We start from the raw sequence: 17448 nt of genomic DNA on the forward strand, positions 1-17448 counted from the left end.
TTTTATTCCCACCTTAGCTAGCTATAGCTCCAGTAATCGAATTGATTTGGTATAAGTCCATTCTGTTTCACTCTCCTCAAAAATTACTTTCTCAATTTGTTTGGCTGCTGCTTCCAATTGCTTTTCCGAGTAAAAGTTCCCCTCTGATTGTTCACCTCGCTTCAGTCCTACATTGGTTTCTCTTCTGAAACTCAACTTGATACACTTGTGGTCACTATACCTAGATTTCTCATGCTCATTACCCTTAATCTATTATACATCCTCTGTGTCATTAGCGCATAATCTATTGTCGAGTGCAGACTCCCTGCCCCCATGTTATGAGCCCTTCACACTTCTCGGTACTGTTGCATACAACTAAGTCCTGCCTGTCACACATGTCCGGTAGCATGCTTCCTGTCGAATCTGTGTACCCATCCAGGTGTTCTATGTGTGCGTTCATGTCGCCTAATATAATTATCGCGCCCTGACCTCCTAGCTCATCAATGTCGCTTGCAATACATTATAACATATTTCTGTTTTCCTCTTTGGCATTAGCTCCTGTCCACAGGTATACAAAGCCAAGGAGTGTTTGCTGCCCTGCCACTTTTCCTTTTAGCCATAAATGTTCCTTGCATCCCAGTTTAACCCTTTGAAAGTTTTTACTTTTATGAATGAATGCTCCAATTCCACCCCTCTTTCTGCTGCCCTCTGTTCTATTGCAATATTCCCATGCGTAGTCTGGGTTACAGGGTGGTTGCTCCATGTCTCTAAGATGCGTTTCCACTAAACCATATACCATTAATTCCTCCTGCCCTAACTGTTCTTCTATTTCCTCCCATTTCAGTCTATTCCTGCCACCTTGCAAGTTAATGAAACCTATATCTGAATTAACTTGGCCCTGGCGCTTGTGTCTATTTCTTCTCCTATGGTTCCATCGTCCCTTTGATCTTGGTTCTTCCTTCACTACACTGGTTCCCTCAGAGCTCTGGGTCCCCCCAAAAAAGCTGTTGCCTGGCGACCTATCCTACTACCCACCCTCTTGCCAGTGGCACCACAGAAGTGAATGCCATCCTGTGCTGCGCGCGCCACTCGTCGGCAGCTTCGCGTACTTGCGCGAACAGCGGCGCCGTTCTTACTCATCTTTCACTTCATAGTTTTTATGCCCAAAGGCAATAAACATCGCTTCAAAAAAAAAAAAAAAAAAAAACAGCGGCGTTCCTCGCGGTTGAGCGGGCATGAAAAAAATAGATGAGGCTATGGTTCGACTCGGTGAACGTCACTTTTGTAGCGTGCGTGATGTGGAGACGCGGTCCGTCTTTTTGTGGGCTTGCACAAATGTCGCCGCACAGTCTCGAAAGATTCGGGCTTGCTAACGCCTTTACCAGTAACATGAAAGCCTCAGAGGTGTACAACCACAATAGCAGACAAATTTGCTTCGTTGAAGCTTTCTGGAGTTATTCCTCTAAACCTGCTATTTTAACACTTGCATCAGTATAGCCAAGTAGACGCAATAGGCTGAAGAGCTGTAATTGGCGCCAATTTATGTAAAATCTTTAGATGTGTGTCTTCAGCCTTGACCATATCTCACTGACTCGGTCGCCAGTGAGCTTTCCACGCCTTATTTCTCTTGTACCAGGCTTTAGCAAAGACAGCACGTTGGTGATGGAGATCGCGCCGTTCACAAAGCCTTTTTCATGGTGGCACTCTGCGCATGCGCGCGCAGTGCATTGCGGGAAGCGCGCGACCGCCATGTTTTCTGGTGGTTTCGTCGGCCAGTTGTATAGTTCCAGTTCACGATAGCCAGTTGAGCGTTGCGGCCGGTTGCGTCACGCGATCGGCGCTTCGCTGCTGCGTAGCTGTCGCCAACTGTGCGTTTTGCGTGCCTGCTGAAATCGCTGGCGGGGTGCCTCCACGATGCGCTGCCGTGGGATGCTTTAATTCTAGCGAAACCCAGGAAAAAGTCAGATTGTTTAGATTCCCTGCAGCATCCCAGCATGAAGCTAAAAGAGCAGTGGGCGCAGGCAATGTGCCGTGTGAATGTTGATGGATCTCCTTGGCAGCCAACAGCCAACTCGTGTCTTCAGCAACGACTTTGTGTCAGGTAAAAACTCCTTTTCTTCGTTCTTGCACTCTATTTTCTAAGAAGCTGTACTGTAGCGCGAAGCTCAATGTGCGACGCTAGCTCTGTTGTCCATTTGCTAGCGTAGCTAGCAGAAGTGGCTGCATGAAGAAATGAGCGCAAATTGCGCGGGACTGTCTGCTAGCACCCCGGGCATAATAATAACTTCAGCAGAATTAGTCGGGCTGGTTGGTTTATATAAATGAAAAGATCTGCGCGAACGAGACACGGACGGCGAACAGGCAAAGACAGCGTTTGTGTGCGTCTTTGGCTCTTCGCCGTCCGTGACTCGATCGCGCTGATCTTTCATTGCAACTACAATATCAGTGCCGCATGCCAGTAGAACGGAGCCTAAAAGATAGGGTAAAAGGTAAAAGGAATGTAGTACGCCTACGGAAACGCGCGCGCCGTGGCAGGGCCGGTCTCGAGGGGAGCGCGCGACCAGCGATTTCGGCGCGCATTGACAGCGAGTGGACTCGAACGGCTCGCAGACATCTTGACGTGTGGACGTGAAGGATCTTCAAACTTATCTTCAGCAGTTTTCCGAGGGTCGACCGACGCGGACTGCTGTCTTCCTTCTTCGGTGAGGCCGTTCCACGTGTGGGGGTTTTGGCCAGGTTTTTTTTTTTTTGGTGCTGTACCGATATTTAGGGGCAATGTCCCCTTAGGCCTAACAGCATGTCGTTATAGCTTTCCCGGGTGGGCGTCCGGCACCCTGGTTCGCCAGCCTGCCGGCCCAAAGTTTGCCCTCAGATGCTTTTGGTAGAAATTGGTAGAAATGGTGTCACGGACATCCCAGTGGCGCTTGTACCCTTTGGAGACGGGGCAATTAAACTGAAAAATTCAAAATTGATCCAGGAGCAGCTGAAGGCTGTAACCAACTGCCACTTAGAAATCTCCGAAGTGCGCCCTTTCGGCCGTAGAGGCATATTGTGCCGATCCTCGGATGTGCAGTGCGTGTCTGAGTTGCTGCAATGCACATATCCTTCGCCCCAGACAACACTGAAATATCCTGAGGACATACTGAGGATGTTTTTTTGAGGACATTCTTTACCCTCAGGACATCCTCAAATGGTCCTCAAAATGTACTAGAAAGGTCCTCATGTCCGGCCTCAAGACATCCTCAGAATAGCCTCAAAAGGACAATTTCTGATGTTTTGTGTTGTGTTGTGTTGGGTTTAATGGCACATAAGCAGCTAAGGCTATCATGCGCCAGGATGTTTTGAGTACATTCTGAGGAGGTTATAACTGGTCAAGCTGCATAAAAAAACGCGAAAAATTTGTGCAAATAATTTATTCATTGAATTCCTCAGCTGCTTGCTGCCATTTGGTGTTATCCCGGTGTGCTTCACGGGCTCCTTTACTGCTCTTCTGAGCTGCGACTGTCTTCTGTGGTGCCTACAGAAATAGAGATGGAAAATCAGAGATGAAATATGCATTTATGAGGACACACATTTACAAAACCAAAACATAGTAGAACACCGGAGCACAGGCAAATCATGTTATTATTTTGCATGTTGTGCATCCAAAAAGGAAATAATTCATGCAAATAATAAATACTTGCACATAAGTAAAGTGTATATTTGGGAAGAAAAGGCACACAAACATCCAGCCATATCAAGGTGTGTTGTTGGGCAAGCTGGTGAGATATTCAGAGGGAAAACAGTGCAAAAGAAAACACACAGGACAAGAAAGACAAACTCGAGCGCTGACTAACAACTGAGTGTATTTAGTGCGAGAGCGAAATAAATACTTGGAAAAAATGACAAATGCGCAGGCGCAGGAAAGGAAAAAAAACAGCCATAGGTGAACTGGTCAGTCAATCATTTCGTTAAGCTATTCACTCCCTTCCTCTTTACATTTATGTTTTCATAAAAGGACTCCGCACCAAAACAGGCAGCAAACAATACAAGACAAGCGCTTGTTCCTTCTCTCTTACTGCATTCTGTCTGTTTTGGCACTAGGTCCTTTTACGAAAATATGCACCAACTAGCCCCTCAGCAAGCATTACATTTCTGTTTCACACATTTCCTAAAGTAAATAGAGAATTTCTCGTCTTTTGTGTACAAATGCCCCACTGACATGAACCAGAAAACTGAGAAAACCCTCAGTAAAACTTAATAAAATCCCGCCGATAATTCTGTAGCACACATAAATAGTACTGGCCAAGTTGAAATGCAATGATGAGAGATACTGCTTGAAAGCATCCATTTGGAGTTGGAAAAAGATAACATGCCACCCGCCATAGAAAAAGCCTTCAGCTTCTGCCACTGTGGCATAAACTCATGGTTTATACAGTCAGTTATGCTGATATTTCTGAATGAAGGAGGGGAAAAATAATGGCATCGCGTTTAAAAAAGAGTTTCAAAGCTTTGCGTGAAACATTCTCTAGTGGCCAGGCACGCAGACTAGACAGTTGTGATGCTCTATATATGCCAAGCATTGATGATCGGCATGGAGAGGAGTACAGGTCCTCGAGCTGAATGAACTTTCTTCCTACAACGCAAGGTGCTCCAGTTGGCAGATGTGCAAAGTTCTCGATGACAATTATAGATCCATCTTGCAGAATGCAGCAGCTGTCCTCTTGCCAGGGGCAAGGACTACACTGCCTGGCAGCTTCACTTTTTTGAACTGAGGCCCTTGACATGGAGCAATAAGGGGCCCAGACTCATGTTCAGTGAGCAGTGGGAAGTTTGGCATCTGCTGAGCCTCCTTCAGTACAGCTTTTTGCTGTGATAGTCTGTTAAAGAGCTGCTCAAGTGGTCGCTCTGGTTTTCGGAGCAGTCTTTTCAGAGCAAACATGTGGTTCTCAAATGGGAACGCACTCCATGAATCCAATGGCCCCAGGTGCTCAACATCGGATGCCAGATGGCATAGTCCATGCACATTGTGCGAAGCATGCTGCTTGCCAGATATCTTCGTAAAGCCTTTAACAAAATGGTTCAGGAGCTGCCCTGCATACTGCACTTCACTTTTTGTGCCATTAGGCATTGAAAGAATGGTAATAGCAACATGCAAAGCTAGAAAATTCTCATACATCTGTGATGGAAGAAGCGATGACAGGAGCACGGGTCCCCCATACAGAAAAAAGAAACGAAACTCTGTGGCCTTCCAGCGATCCAGATCTGTGAGGCTACGAGGCTTTCGGTTAAGTTCACAAGGAACAAACGGTGCGGCCTTGACATTTCTCACTGACAGTTCAATGCGGACTTTGCTGCCAAGCCTTATAGCTTTCGGGCCACGGAACCACAATACAAGCAATTTGTGCACCACGCCTAGGCAAACGAGGTGCATATAATCTAGCGGGACATCCCTCACAATGTCTATTGGCAGCTGCTCTACAATACTGCTTCCAGTATGATACTGCTCCTGCGACCTCTGCCTAAAACTGCAGTCAGTTCTCAGCTCACTGCTAATGTTTGGAAAACAGACTCTTCCTTCAATGTACGCACCCTTAACAGTGCACTTCGTGCAGCTGTAATAGCCCGTGTGGTTTTTGACTCGCAAAACAAATGCCTTTGCAGGCGCATCACACACAATGGCTTTTAGCTTTACAGGTATTGTGAAAGCTTCAACAGCAATTCCTGTAGATAAAAGAATATTTAGCTCTTCAACAAAGCTGTATAGGAACTCATTTGCATCTCTCGGCTTGCTGTCACCGAAGAAAACACTCGTCACAAATGGTGCCGCATGCTTGAGGTTGCTTATGCGGCCGAGAATTGTCCAAAACTGGCCTCTAGAACTTTTCGATAATGGTAGGCCATCAATATGAAAAGTCAGTTTCAGTTCCGGCGGCAGGTCTCGACACTGTCCCAGGATTTCCCGTATTCCTGCTTCTACACCGAAGTGGCAGTACTGGCCTTCCGAAACTTCGGAAAGTTCATTCGATTTTTTCGGTGTCTGTAGCAGCGCTCTCGCCGATGATGGGAGAGAAGAAAAACACTTGTGGCTGCGGAGCACTTTCAAAAGTGACGTGACAGCAGCATGCGACGACCCAGACTCCACTGCCCAAGTTTGAAGCTGGTGGCGGAAAGTCGCTACGTCCTCGTCAGCGCGTTCATGATCGGCTTCGTAATCAAACCTGCCGTCAACCTGAGGACAAAGGTCCTGATCGGAGCTTATATCTACAAAAACCGATGAGGTCCCAGCTTCAGCATCTTGACTTGTGGGGTCTGGGGTCGGCACATCCTCAGTATCGAGCACAAAACGTTCGGTCACACACACATCACGCTGAAGCTGGCTGCACTGTTCTGACAATGGATCAGCACCAGCTTCGGCACACGCGGGGAGCTGCAGGCTAACGTCAACCCGTCTTTTCCTAGTGCGGCGAAACTTTCGCGCACGACTTTCCGTTGACATCGTGCAAATCTAAAAGGCGTCACTCACGTTTCTGAGAGGCATCCATCGCGGAATAAGACGCACGTGCGAGTAGTGTGCGTGCTTTGCCGTCACGGTGATCGATCACGACGTTGCGGATGCAGGCTTGGCTTGGCTTAAACGAGAAGCAGCAACACACGGTAATGATGATGTTGATCATGCGATGCGATGTTAAGAGGCAATAAATATTGCGGAACGATTGACTTTGTGAAAAAGAACATTTTTTACTGAAATAAAAAGCACTGTAATTTGCCTACCCAGCAACACACAGACGGGCCCCGGGATTCAAGCCCGCTTTCTGTGATCGGGCTAAAATCGTGCTCCTTCGCCAAAGGAAAAGCTAGCGGCATTGCGTACAACACGTAGCCTTGCATGAAGGAAAACGATAGCGTCGTCACATAAAAAAACGGCAATCACAACTACGGTAGACCAAAACTCATCGATTTTCTCAGGACATGAACCAGCAGCGATGCGGGTGGCTGAATACGGCATTGCACGAGCCTTACCAGAACCGCACCTCAAACTTTTTTCTCTGTCGTTGGCACCTAAAGGCGGTGGTTTCTCTCGTTTCCGCGTGCAGCAATTTGCGGTCTAAGCGCGCTGTCGTTGAAAAAAACTGCATGCATACTGTCAATGGGATAAAACTTCAGAGCGCCGTCGCAGTCCTGCATCACAAATAAAACTTAATGGAAGTAAATGCTTAGAAATCAAATTTCTCACACACACACACACACACACACACACACACACACACACACACACACACACACACACATATATATATATATATAAGCATTATTTTTCTGATAATTTTCATGCATGCGTGTTCACAAACATATGTCCTCAAAATGACATTTTGAAGACCACAAAGCTGCTGGTATGACCTGAGAACGTTCTGAGGACAATCCAACCTGGGACATTATGAGGACATATTGAGGATGTTTTAGAGGCCCCGAGGACGTTTGGACCATTTGAGGACGTCTCAGGATGTTTGGTGTTGTCTGGGGCGTCATTGCCAGTCAAACGTTTTATACCAGAAAAACTTGCATGTTCGAAAGGAATCATCCGCGGCGTGGACCCATCGGCGCCTCCTCAGGAACTACTTGATGACCTTCAGGACGCCGGTGTTGCCGTGATATCTGTTTACCGCTGCACCAGGGATGCTAATGGCGCACGTGCGCCGACAGAATCTGTGATCGCTACATTTGCAGGATCTTCGTGCCCTTCTGAGCTAAAGGTTTGGCCTATAGTGTACCGCGTCGGCCCGTTACATCCTCGTCCGTTGCAATGCAAGAATTGCTGGCGCTTTGGTCACAGTGGTAAAGCTTGCAAATCTACGACGCGTTGCGGACTATGCGGGGAGCACCATTCCGCAGACCTCTGTGCATCTGAAAGTCCCATTTGTACTCTATGTGGCGGCAGTCATTCGGCTGCATGATGATGTTGGCTGTCCCAAGCGTTCAAAAGAACAGAATGTTCTGGACATCATTCAGCTGAGAAGGTGTTCTAGGGCGGTTGCTTATGCACAACTAGGCAGAAAGAAGCACTCTTATGTGGGCATGGCAAAATCAGCTGGTTCTGAGGCTGAAGTGTTGCTGACAAAGTCCGTGGTGTCAGTGGTCGAGAAGGCGCTTGCAGGTGTTGCGGACCGTATGCTGACTATATTCACTGAATCTCTGTCCCAGGTTATTGCAAATCAGGTTGTTCATCCAGCTGTTGACATTACTGTTCAATCAACCAGTTCTTCTCGTAGCCTCTCTGGTGTCTCTCCCATGGCTCCTATGCCTGCTGAACCCTCGTCTGTGCCTGTACGTAGTACCGGGGATACCAGCATTTCTACTGCTTGCACTACGGACGTAGAGATGGGGAGTCCTTCCCAGAAGCGTCGTGCTGCTTCTTCTCCTTCGAAGTCTGCCCTCCCAAGCAAGAAAGGTTCCCCCAGAATTCCACATAAAGCTGATTTGTTACAGGAGGCTGTCACGGCCTCTCTGCTTTTACAGTAACAATGGCGGGGTTAAAAGTACTACAGTGGAATTGCCGTTCAGTGGTATCTTCTTTTCACGATTTACACCACCTTGCCTCACATTTAGATCCCGATATAATTCTACTTCAGGAAACTTGGCTTACTTCTATTAGGTCATTCTCTCTAAAAAATTTCCGGATATTCCGAGCCGATCGCAATTATGGTTGGGATGGTGGCTTGTTAACACTAATTTCTTCTAAATTTGTTCATCGGGCGCAGGTAGCACACCAAATTCAAACACCTGACTGCGAATTGTTGACTGTTGATATCGCAATTCCACAGTGTGCTCCCCTTACCGTTGCTGATGTTTATTTTCCTTCAGGTGTACACAACACTGATCATTTAAATGTTCTTTTGCGGTCCAACAATAGAGTGGTGATTGCTGGAGATTTCAATTCACACCACGTGATTTGGGGTTTTCGTATTGATTCATGTGGCCAGCTTCTATGGTCATCGATGTCGGCAAGGAACGTGCGTTGCTGTAACAGTCCAGGAGTAACTTTCTTGCCTTCCGACTCTCGGTCTATCATTGACCTAACACTGGCTGTGAACGGGGCGCAGGTTTCTTCGTGGTCCACAGTGGACTGTGGTACTTCCAGTGACCACTTTCCGATATCTTTCACAATAGCAGCTTCTCCCCCAAGGACGACTGCATCTCCACAAAAATTCGTAAACCACACACTTTTCAAAAAACTTGTGCAATCCTCTTTCTCCTCCATTGTATCATCGGATAACTTGGATCGCACTAACAGAGTTTTCGGTTCTGTGTAAGGGGTCTCTGAGCGTTCCGTGTTCACGGTGCAGTCTACGGTCAAGAACAAACAGCCCTCCCTGTGGTGGAACGATGACTGTGAGAGAGCATATTGCATTAGAAAAGCTGCTTGGAAACCCCTCTCTTATAACCACTGCCCGCGGAATTGGATTAATTACAAATTTCTAGCGGCTTCATTTAGGAGGACCATTGGTAAAGCAAAGGAGGAGTACAATGAGAATTTGAAGTTATCTTTCCAGCCCTAATAACCGCAAAGCTTTGAGCCGATTCATGGAACGCACCCATAAAACACCGACCTCTCATGCTGCACAGTCCATGGTTTTAGCACCAGAGGATGCAAAAAATCAACTTGGCCATATAGCACAAGGCCTTGCTTTGCGCTTTCAGGCGCGGTTGGTGGTTCCATTCGTACTACCCCCTCCACGCGCAGACTTCACTGCGGTTACACCCTATGAATTATTTTCCATTGTTAATGGCCTCAAACCTGCAGCTCTCGGATGCGATGGGATCTCTATTGGTATGTTGAAGTTGCTTGTGGAAGAATTTACCTTGGATGTATTGCATATGGTTAATGTGTCCCTGGAGAAAGCTTGGCTCCCTCCTGAATGGGAAATTGCGAAAATAATCTTACTTCTCAAGGATCCAAAAAAGGGTTTAGAAATTGACAACATTCGGCCCATTTCCCTCTTGTCTAATTTAGTTAAAGTTATTGAACGAATTGTGCACAGCCGTCTTACAGATCATGTTCTAGCAGTACAAGCCTTCAGTGCTTCTCAGATAGGGTTTCGTCGGGGGTGCTCGATTTGGACAGCACACTTGGATTTGGAAAGTAGAATTAGGATGGCAATAGAGAAGAAAGAGGTCGCGGCTTTAGTCACCTTGGATATCGCTAAAGCGTATGACAGTGTAGAGCATTCGATTTTATTGCACAAGCTGGACGAAATTCGGCCGCCTTTTTATGTTCTTGCATGGGTTCAGGAATTCCTAAAAGAAAGGCGGTTCTTCTGTTCGGACGGTTCCTTTACTTCAGAGTCTTTTTCACAGACTAGAGGTGTGCCACAGGGTTCCGTGCTGTCTCCGTTACTTTTTAACATACTTGTGCGAGATATACCTATTCAGGGTGACGTCAAGGTGTATGTGTATGCGGACGACAATGCCTTTTTCGCTTCTTCTAGAGACATACACTCACTTTACCAGCTTTTGCAGACCTACCTCAATGCACTGGAAGTATGGCTGGGAAAGTTACACTTAACTCTAAACGTGAACAAATCTTCAGTTCTCATTTTTCCTCCAGCGTCCCCTCTTTATATAAGTCTACAGTATTGTGGCACCCAAATCCCGCAAGTGGAGTCCCTAAGGTATTTACGTGTCATTTACGACCCTCATCTCGACTGGTGACCTCATATCAAAAGTATAGTCTTAAATGGTGAGTGAGCTCTCGGTTGCCTTATGCCAATCAGCAATAGGAAGTTTGGTATGCGCAGAGACACTCTCTTATTTCTTTATAAAACTTACGTAAAACCAATTTTGGAGCTCGGTTGCGTTCTGCTCTCCGGTTGCCCTAGATATAAAATTCAACTGCTGATTCTTTTGGAGAGGCGTGCTCTATGGCTATGCCTGGGTTTACCAAAATCAGTGGCGAATTGTGTCCTCTTTCTGGAAGCTCGCATACGGGACTTGAACTCTCGCTTCCAACTTCTCACAGTGCGCACCTTCTTACGGGGACTTGAGCCAATGCCTGGAGTGGCTCCTCCAATTTTTTTTACAACCCCAGCATTCTTTCTAGATAAACATTGGCCGATTTACAAACTGCCTCAATTTGTGTTTACCGAGCACCTTTTGTCTAGAATTTCAGTCTTGCTTAGGTCTGTGCAATGCTTCAGCGATTTGCAGGCTGCACCAGTTGTTTGCTTCGACGATGTGCTGCCGCTTTACGCAAAGCAATTACCTGCCAACGTGCTGAATGGTCTTCTGGAGGAATATCTATTGCAGTATCTGAGCCATGCTGCAATTTTCACAGATGCCTCTCAACAAGCCGAAAAGGCAGGAGTAGGTGTTTATTCACAAACACTAGATAGGCGTTATTCTCTCCGGATCCCTGATTATACACCAATTTTCACTACTGAATTTCTCGCTATTGGTTTGGCCCTTCAAAACGTGGTTTGGCCCTTCAAAACGTTCCCAGCAATATTTATCAAGTCATCAAGTCATCATGGAATATACGTTACTGCGCATCAAGACAATGTGAGGTTTCTATGATGCTGCTGCTCTGTAGGATTCCTCACCTTAATCGATATTTATGCCGTACGGGGTTCATGCCGTCGAATCTGTGTGCGTCATGTGGGGACGTTGAATCAATAGATCATTTCATCCTCTACTGCCGGAGGTTTGCACGGCAGAGAATTCAGTTTTTGGTAAATCCTCTCGCTCAATTAGGTCTGCCGTTTACTCTTCCCGTCCTCCTCTCATTCGGTGCAACCATCAAAGGGCATGCCATTTGGCAGGTGTGTCAGATACTCCACAAGTATATCATTGCAACCGGGAGATTTTTGTGTTAACCTCTCGTTACCTTTTCTTCTCTCTCAAAATTATTTGCCTTCTTATCAAACCTCAAAATTCAGTAATTCTACTCGCACCGCTTTGGTTCCTTGCTTTCCAATTTGGTTTCTTCATGCTCAATCTAATTAAGGATTTCCTTTTCATTCAAAATATTCTTAATTGATAAGCCGTGTGAGATTCACTTGGATTAGAAATTCCCTGTTTGGATCTGCACTAAACCCTTGCCAATCCCCCAATGTAGGTATGTGCCATCATCTTTCAGGCAACAACAACGACGATGGCTCGAGAATGCCGGATACCTTCCTTTGTGCCATCGTATTTGAGGCAACAACAACCTTCCGCTTAGGAGCAACTCTCCTGCGAAAGCAGTCGCCTCGACATATTTTGCTGCAGTGGACTGTGCCCATTTCAGACCATCTCAGTGGAGTGGACTATGCGAATGCGAGTTGACTTCCTCAGCGGAACTCTGGTGCACTCGCCAGCCAGCTGAATACGCCAAGCCAAATACGCCAGTCAGTAAGCTGCTCGGTGCCTCCACAGCACTGTAGCAAGCTGTGAGATCGTTTGCACATCATCAACAACCCTGGCACTGCCTTGTTATCAAACAACGAGCACGCTCGACTAGGTATCTCAACTGGGCTTTCAATCCATTTTCTTTCCGTTTGTTATTCCTGAAACTGCAGTGATTAGAGTGACGATCGAGAGTGCACAGTTCTAATAAAGGTCAGGTTGACGTGCACTTCCCTTACATTTTATTTTTTTGCAGGGGTGCCTTTGGGTTTCGGGGACCATCCGGATTACGTGCCATCGATCTTCGAACACAAGAATGATAGCCGCATCGGGGCTGTCGCCCGTTCTCTACGCATCCAGCCAGCCCTCGGACGAGTGCTGACGGAACGCGACATGCAATGCGGTGAATGTATTTCTCCTCTTTGAAGCCCCATTATTTCCGCAGCCATCGGTTCGGTGCGCCACAGTGCATGTCAATCGCATTCTCATTAACCGGCAGCACAGAAGTCTGATCGTTGGTCCAATGCTTGCTCGCATCCAAAAATTACGCTACATCCATCGGCGAAAACATTGTCAGCTCGACAGAAAGAAAATGTTCACAGTAATAAAGGCAAAAGCATACTGAAACGTAATAGCGATGTTTAGATGAGCACGAAAACTTCAGCAAATGATCAACCGACCAAACTGACTGCTGCTGACCGCGCGACGCGAACCGACCGACCAACCGAACCACCAATTGTGATTTGGCGGCCGCCGCTAGGGGCGCTCTCCCAACGTAAAAAAGGCCCATTCTGGTATGTCTGCATTCTTCTGTGTCCGTAATCGCAAAGCAAATGCAACAGTTAGCCCTTTTGCAATCTATAGTTTTGCCGTGAACCTTGTTCATGGTGCGTTATCGTGACCTGTGGAAGCTGGTGAACCATATCGCGATGGCAGTACCTGTTTACGCCGAAAACTGGTACGTACAGCTTCTAGTTACGGCATATCACCAGGCTTTCTTTTTTTTGTATACGGAAGTCGCCTCCTTATCCATGCTAGCATGGCATACAGGTACAGTGAACTAGAATATATAATACAGGTATACAATCCTTTTTTCTGCATCTCAATAGCCGCTATACAGGAATGAAAAATGCATGCTACTCTTCGATCAGACTAAATGGTCTACTTTAAAATTCGTGACTACTTCCCGTGTTGAACAATGCTGTTGTTTTTTTCGTTCTCGTTTTGTAGGCATTGGAGGAGTACCAGTAGCCAGGGAAAGAACATTCCAGAGGAACTGGAGCCAGCTATGCTGACCCATTGCTTGATGCTCCTATCCAGTAAAACAATGTATTGAGGAATGTGTGTTTGTACCACACACACCAAGAAATCTCCCCTAGATAGATAACTATTGACATCCTCTTTATATCAGGCCGGTGGCGAGTGCCGCCTTGCCTAGTAAGTTAAAGTGGTGAATTGTTTTTTGTTTTGTACTGCCCCTTCCTTTTTTCAGACTGAATCCTGCTGTTTTTTTTTTTGCTATTCATGGCTATTTTGCTATTTTTCATGTTCTAAGTTCTGTTCTTTTTCGATTTCTGTGGCATTTCGTGGAATTTCTTCATTCTGCTTTCACATCGCCTGTTAATTTTGCTTTCACTATCTCTGAATCCCAAGGCTACTGGAAGGCTATGTTCTCTAAGGTATCTGGTTCAGTGGCTTTACAGTCTACCAGAACATGTTTAATGTTTTCTGCACTGCTCCTGTTTGATGCACAATTGTCTCCATGTTTGTACTTGCTTCATTGTATTGCCTGGTTCTAAGGCAACCTGATCTAGCCTCAAGTACATGAGTACTGACTCTTGAATTACTATATAGCGCTTCCTTCTGGATTTTGTTCTTACCAGCTCTGTATTCACGCCTTGAATCTTTTGTTCACATTTTTTTTCATGCACTTTTACTCCGTTTCATACATAGCAGGCAACGCTGCGGAGCCTGCGGAATTGGTGTGTTCGTCAAACCGTTCTCTGCCACATATAATTTATTCTTCTCAAAACTTTATTGAGTATTTGGATGAAAACTAAGAGTAGTATAGAACGAAGTGTTAGCATTGAAAATCATGGCCAGAACTTAGAGGCGCTCAGTATTCAGGTCTTCTGGCTATTCTTTTCACTGAGTGAACTACTTTTCAGGCACATATTCAGTTGGAGCGATTTGCCCTGAAAGCCTCTTATCATATTGCCTCATGCAGTTTTTGCTGGATGAGTCACAGGGTGAAATTGTGACGAGAGGTAACACAAATTCCAGGAGGTGCCAGCCACGGTACTTATGGTTTGTCGCAACGAGATATGCTTGTGTTCACTTTGGTTGTATGGCAAACAGCCTTTTGGGTGCAGACTTAGCCTGCGTGAACAATTGCACTAGCTTTGGCAGTCTCGGTTTCACAAACTTAGATGTTCCACAGCCATGTTGTTCGACTCAAAAGAGCGAAGTTCTGTCGGATTAAGCCTTCCAGAGCTTTCGTCTTTTTCTACAGATGGAATGTATTTCCTGAAGTAACTCATTGCTCCCAAGAACCTTTGCACGTCATACTTGGGTAACGGGGGTGGAAAGTTAACACACTGAATGAGATTTTCATCCGTCGGAATTCCTTTCCTTGTGGTTGCATCTCCAAGGAATTTGACTTCTTGAGCACCAAAGATGCACTTCTGTTTGTTCGGGGTGAAACCAGCTTCATGAATCGTCTTAAGCACTGCCCTCGAATTACTGTCATACTTGGCCTTTGTGGCGTACCAGATCAATACGTCGTCTTTGTACACTCTCACACCAGGCAGGCTATCTAGTGCTTGACTGATTTCCCTTTGAAATATTTCTGATGCACGGCATAAGCCAAAGCCTGTACAGTGTACTGAAGGTGCAGATTTTGGACAATTGTTCGTCTAATAGCATCTGATAAAACCCATGATCGGCGTCAAGTTTACTGAAATAACTGGCACCAGCCAACTGTGCTTCAATATCCACTCTTCTATGAAGCATATGTATCTTGCACTTGATGTTTTTCTTGGTATCCCATTTTGTGGCACCATGCTTCGAGTTGTAAGATGCTGTGATTGGCGTGGGAAGAGCCACCTGTATTGCAGTGCGCTTATTGTTATACCCCATGGATCTGGCCAGTGCGGCTGGATGACACAGTGTAATCCACCACATATCGATACAGTGATATGTCTTCGGAAGTCAAAATTTTTTTGTGAGGGAGCACAGGGTCGCAAAGTAGGCTGCCATTCCGGCAGTGGCGTGATAAACAACTGTAATTTTGGCGGTGCCCCATCATCCCCTGATGTCCCTGCAGCTGCGAATGTGGCTAGGAAGCATTACCGCCTTCTGATCAGTCATAGCTAAGGCTGTGGGATAATATTTAATATTTCTGGTAAGTCACAGCGATAATGTAGCAATGTTCAAATTTTATTTCACAGCTTCCTATCTCCTCCATGCTTGGTAATATCATCATAGTTTTCAGAAACATATAACTATCTATGACTGCTAAGATCCAAATTAATGGTCATGAATGCATATTGCTACTCTCCTATTCCTCCTATTCAAAGACAGTAAAGCGTGCCATTGCTCAGATGTGCCTGGAAGTGTCGCTGAAGAAATCATGTTGCCATAAAGCAGAGGAAAACTTTCAAACCCAGATTCGGAAGTTGGGAAAAGCAGGGTTTTTAACATCAATCTTAAGCGCCGTAGCTGAAGCTTTGCTGCGAAAATTGAAGAAAGGCCATAGTAAAAAAGGTGGCCAAGATGAGGTCACCAAAAGCAAAAGTAGACCGGTTGTCATCCCGTACACCCATAAGGTGGCACACAGTTTGAAGCATGTGGCAAAAAATATAAGGTTCCTGTGGTTTTTTCCACCCCAAAGAAACTGGCTGGCTTGTGCGTTAAAAGTGATCCCAACAAGATAAACAAAACTGAATGTAAAAAGAGACATGCAGCTCCGCTTGTTAAATGTGCTGTGGGAGTCGTCTATCAGATTCCTCTCACATGCGGAAAGAAGTACATTGGACAAACCGGCCGCTGTATTAACGGCCGATTAGCGGAACATAAACGGCATTTACAAAATGGCACTGGTTCTCATTTGCTGCATCATTGTAAAGCCTGCAGAGAAGAAAGGAAGATTAAGTGTGTGGCAAGGCTGAAAGAAGCAAAGGTTTTAAACAGAAGTAAGGACCAGACAGCCCGTGAACTGTTGGAGGCCTTCTATATTAAAGGAAACTAGCGATTTGAGTTAGTGCCCCCTCTATCCCCATTTATAAGAATGAAACTGCTTTTTTAGATACACGGGGGTGAGATACGTGTGTGCCTCACCTATCTTTTATTCACTTTTTTTGTAAAAGCCTCGCGGGCCTGTGTGATTCTTGCTACTCATCTTGATTGTTGTCCTTATATTCATTCGCATTCGCGGTGAATAAACAGTTAGAAGTTTCACCTGTCCCGTCTTGCTTGCTATGTGTTGTCTTTTTCGGTGCCACAACCCTTTTCTGGACACATGAGGAATGTTTCTCTGAGGCTTTGATGAATCTGCTTGCTTTTGTGATACAATGACTTGTGGCTCTAGGCAACTCTTACACCTGTATGTATCACACATAGTGCAGTATGCATGATTAGGCGCTCTGCTGATGACTTGATTATCCATCTTATCGATGCTACAGCACTGATTATGGTCGAAATCTACGCACCATTGTTCAGAGCTCTGCTGGCGTGCCAGAAGAGTACCATGTCTGCAGCTTTTGCAGCTGCAGTTCAGTAAGTGTTTTATTCCAGCATGCAGGATTAGTCACGTGAGCACTGCTTAACACAACTGTTTCGCCCTCATCGTCGCCCGTTCCTACGTCGGCATCCCTCCTCACACCGGTCTCTCTACTATCGCCGCCACCGTATATGCCCCCACCAGTGGTTCGGCAAGTGCCCCGTGAGCACGCATCGGTTTCTTGCCCACCTTTGCACCCTGCTGCCTTGTACTACACCATGGTCTCTCCCAAGTTTGCTGCAACGGTCCCTACAGACGGCCATCCACCTGCGAGCTCCCGTCCCTGGGCACCTCCTACCCAGCCCTGCTTCCCAGCTGTGGCACCTGCC

The 17448-nt window shown here is 46.1% G+C and overlaps 1 protein-coding gene and 2 long non-coding RNA genes across 3 annotated transcripts; 1 reads left to right on the forward strand and 2 right to left on the reverse strand.

Moving 5' to 3' along the window:
- Positions 1-1798: 1798 nt before the first annotated feature.
- On the forward strand, positions 1799-15875 carry LOC144136624 (uncharacterized). The gene is made up of 2 exons (XR_013315646.1): positions 1799-2080; positions 12596-15875. It is a non-coding gene; the product is annotated as an uncharacterized LOC144136624 (long non-coding RNA).
- Positions 3378-6582, reverse strand: LOC144114033 (uncharacterized). Its single transcript, XR_013310940.1, has 2 exons — positions 6485-6582; positions 3378-3496 (listed from the first exon to the last, which is right to left on the reverse strand). It is a non-coding gene; the product is annotated as an uncharacterized LOC144114033 (long non-coding RNA).
- LOC144114032 (uncharacterized) lies at positions 4506-6478 on the reverse strand. The gene has a single exon (XM_077647471.1). It carries the CDS (start codon positions 6455-6457, stop codon positions 4646-4648), a length of 1812 nt encoding a protein of 603 aa, XP_077503597.1. The 5' UTR covers positions 6458-6478; the 3' UTR covers positions 4506-4645.
- Positions 15876-17448: the final 1573 nt, after the last annotated feature.

Source organism: Amblyomma americanum, chromosome 1 (genome assembly GCF_052857255.1).
Source record: "Amblyomma americanum isolate KBUSLIRL-KWMA chromosome 1, ASM5285725v1, whole genome shotgun sequence".
Lineage (NCBI taxonomy): Eukaryota > Metazoa > Arthropoda > Arachnida > Ixodida > Ixodidae > Amblyomma > Amblyomma americanum.

Coding starts and splice junctions, on each gene's coding strand:
- LOC144114032 (XM_077647471.1), bottom strand. CDS start 6,457: ATGTCAACGGAAAGTCGTGCGCGAAAGTTTCGCCGCACTAGGAAAAGA.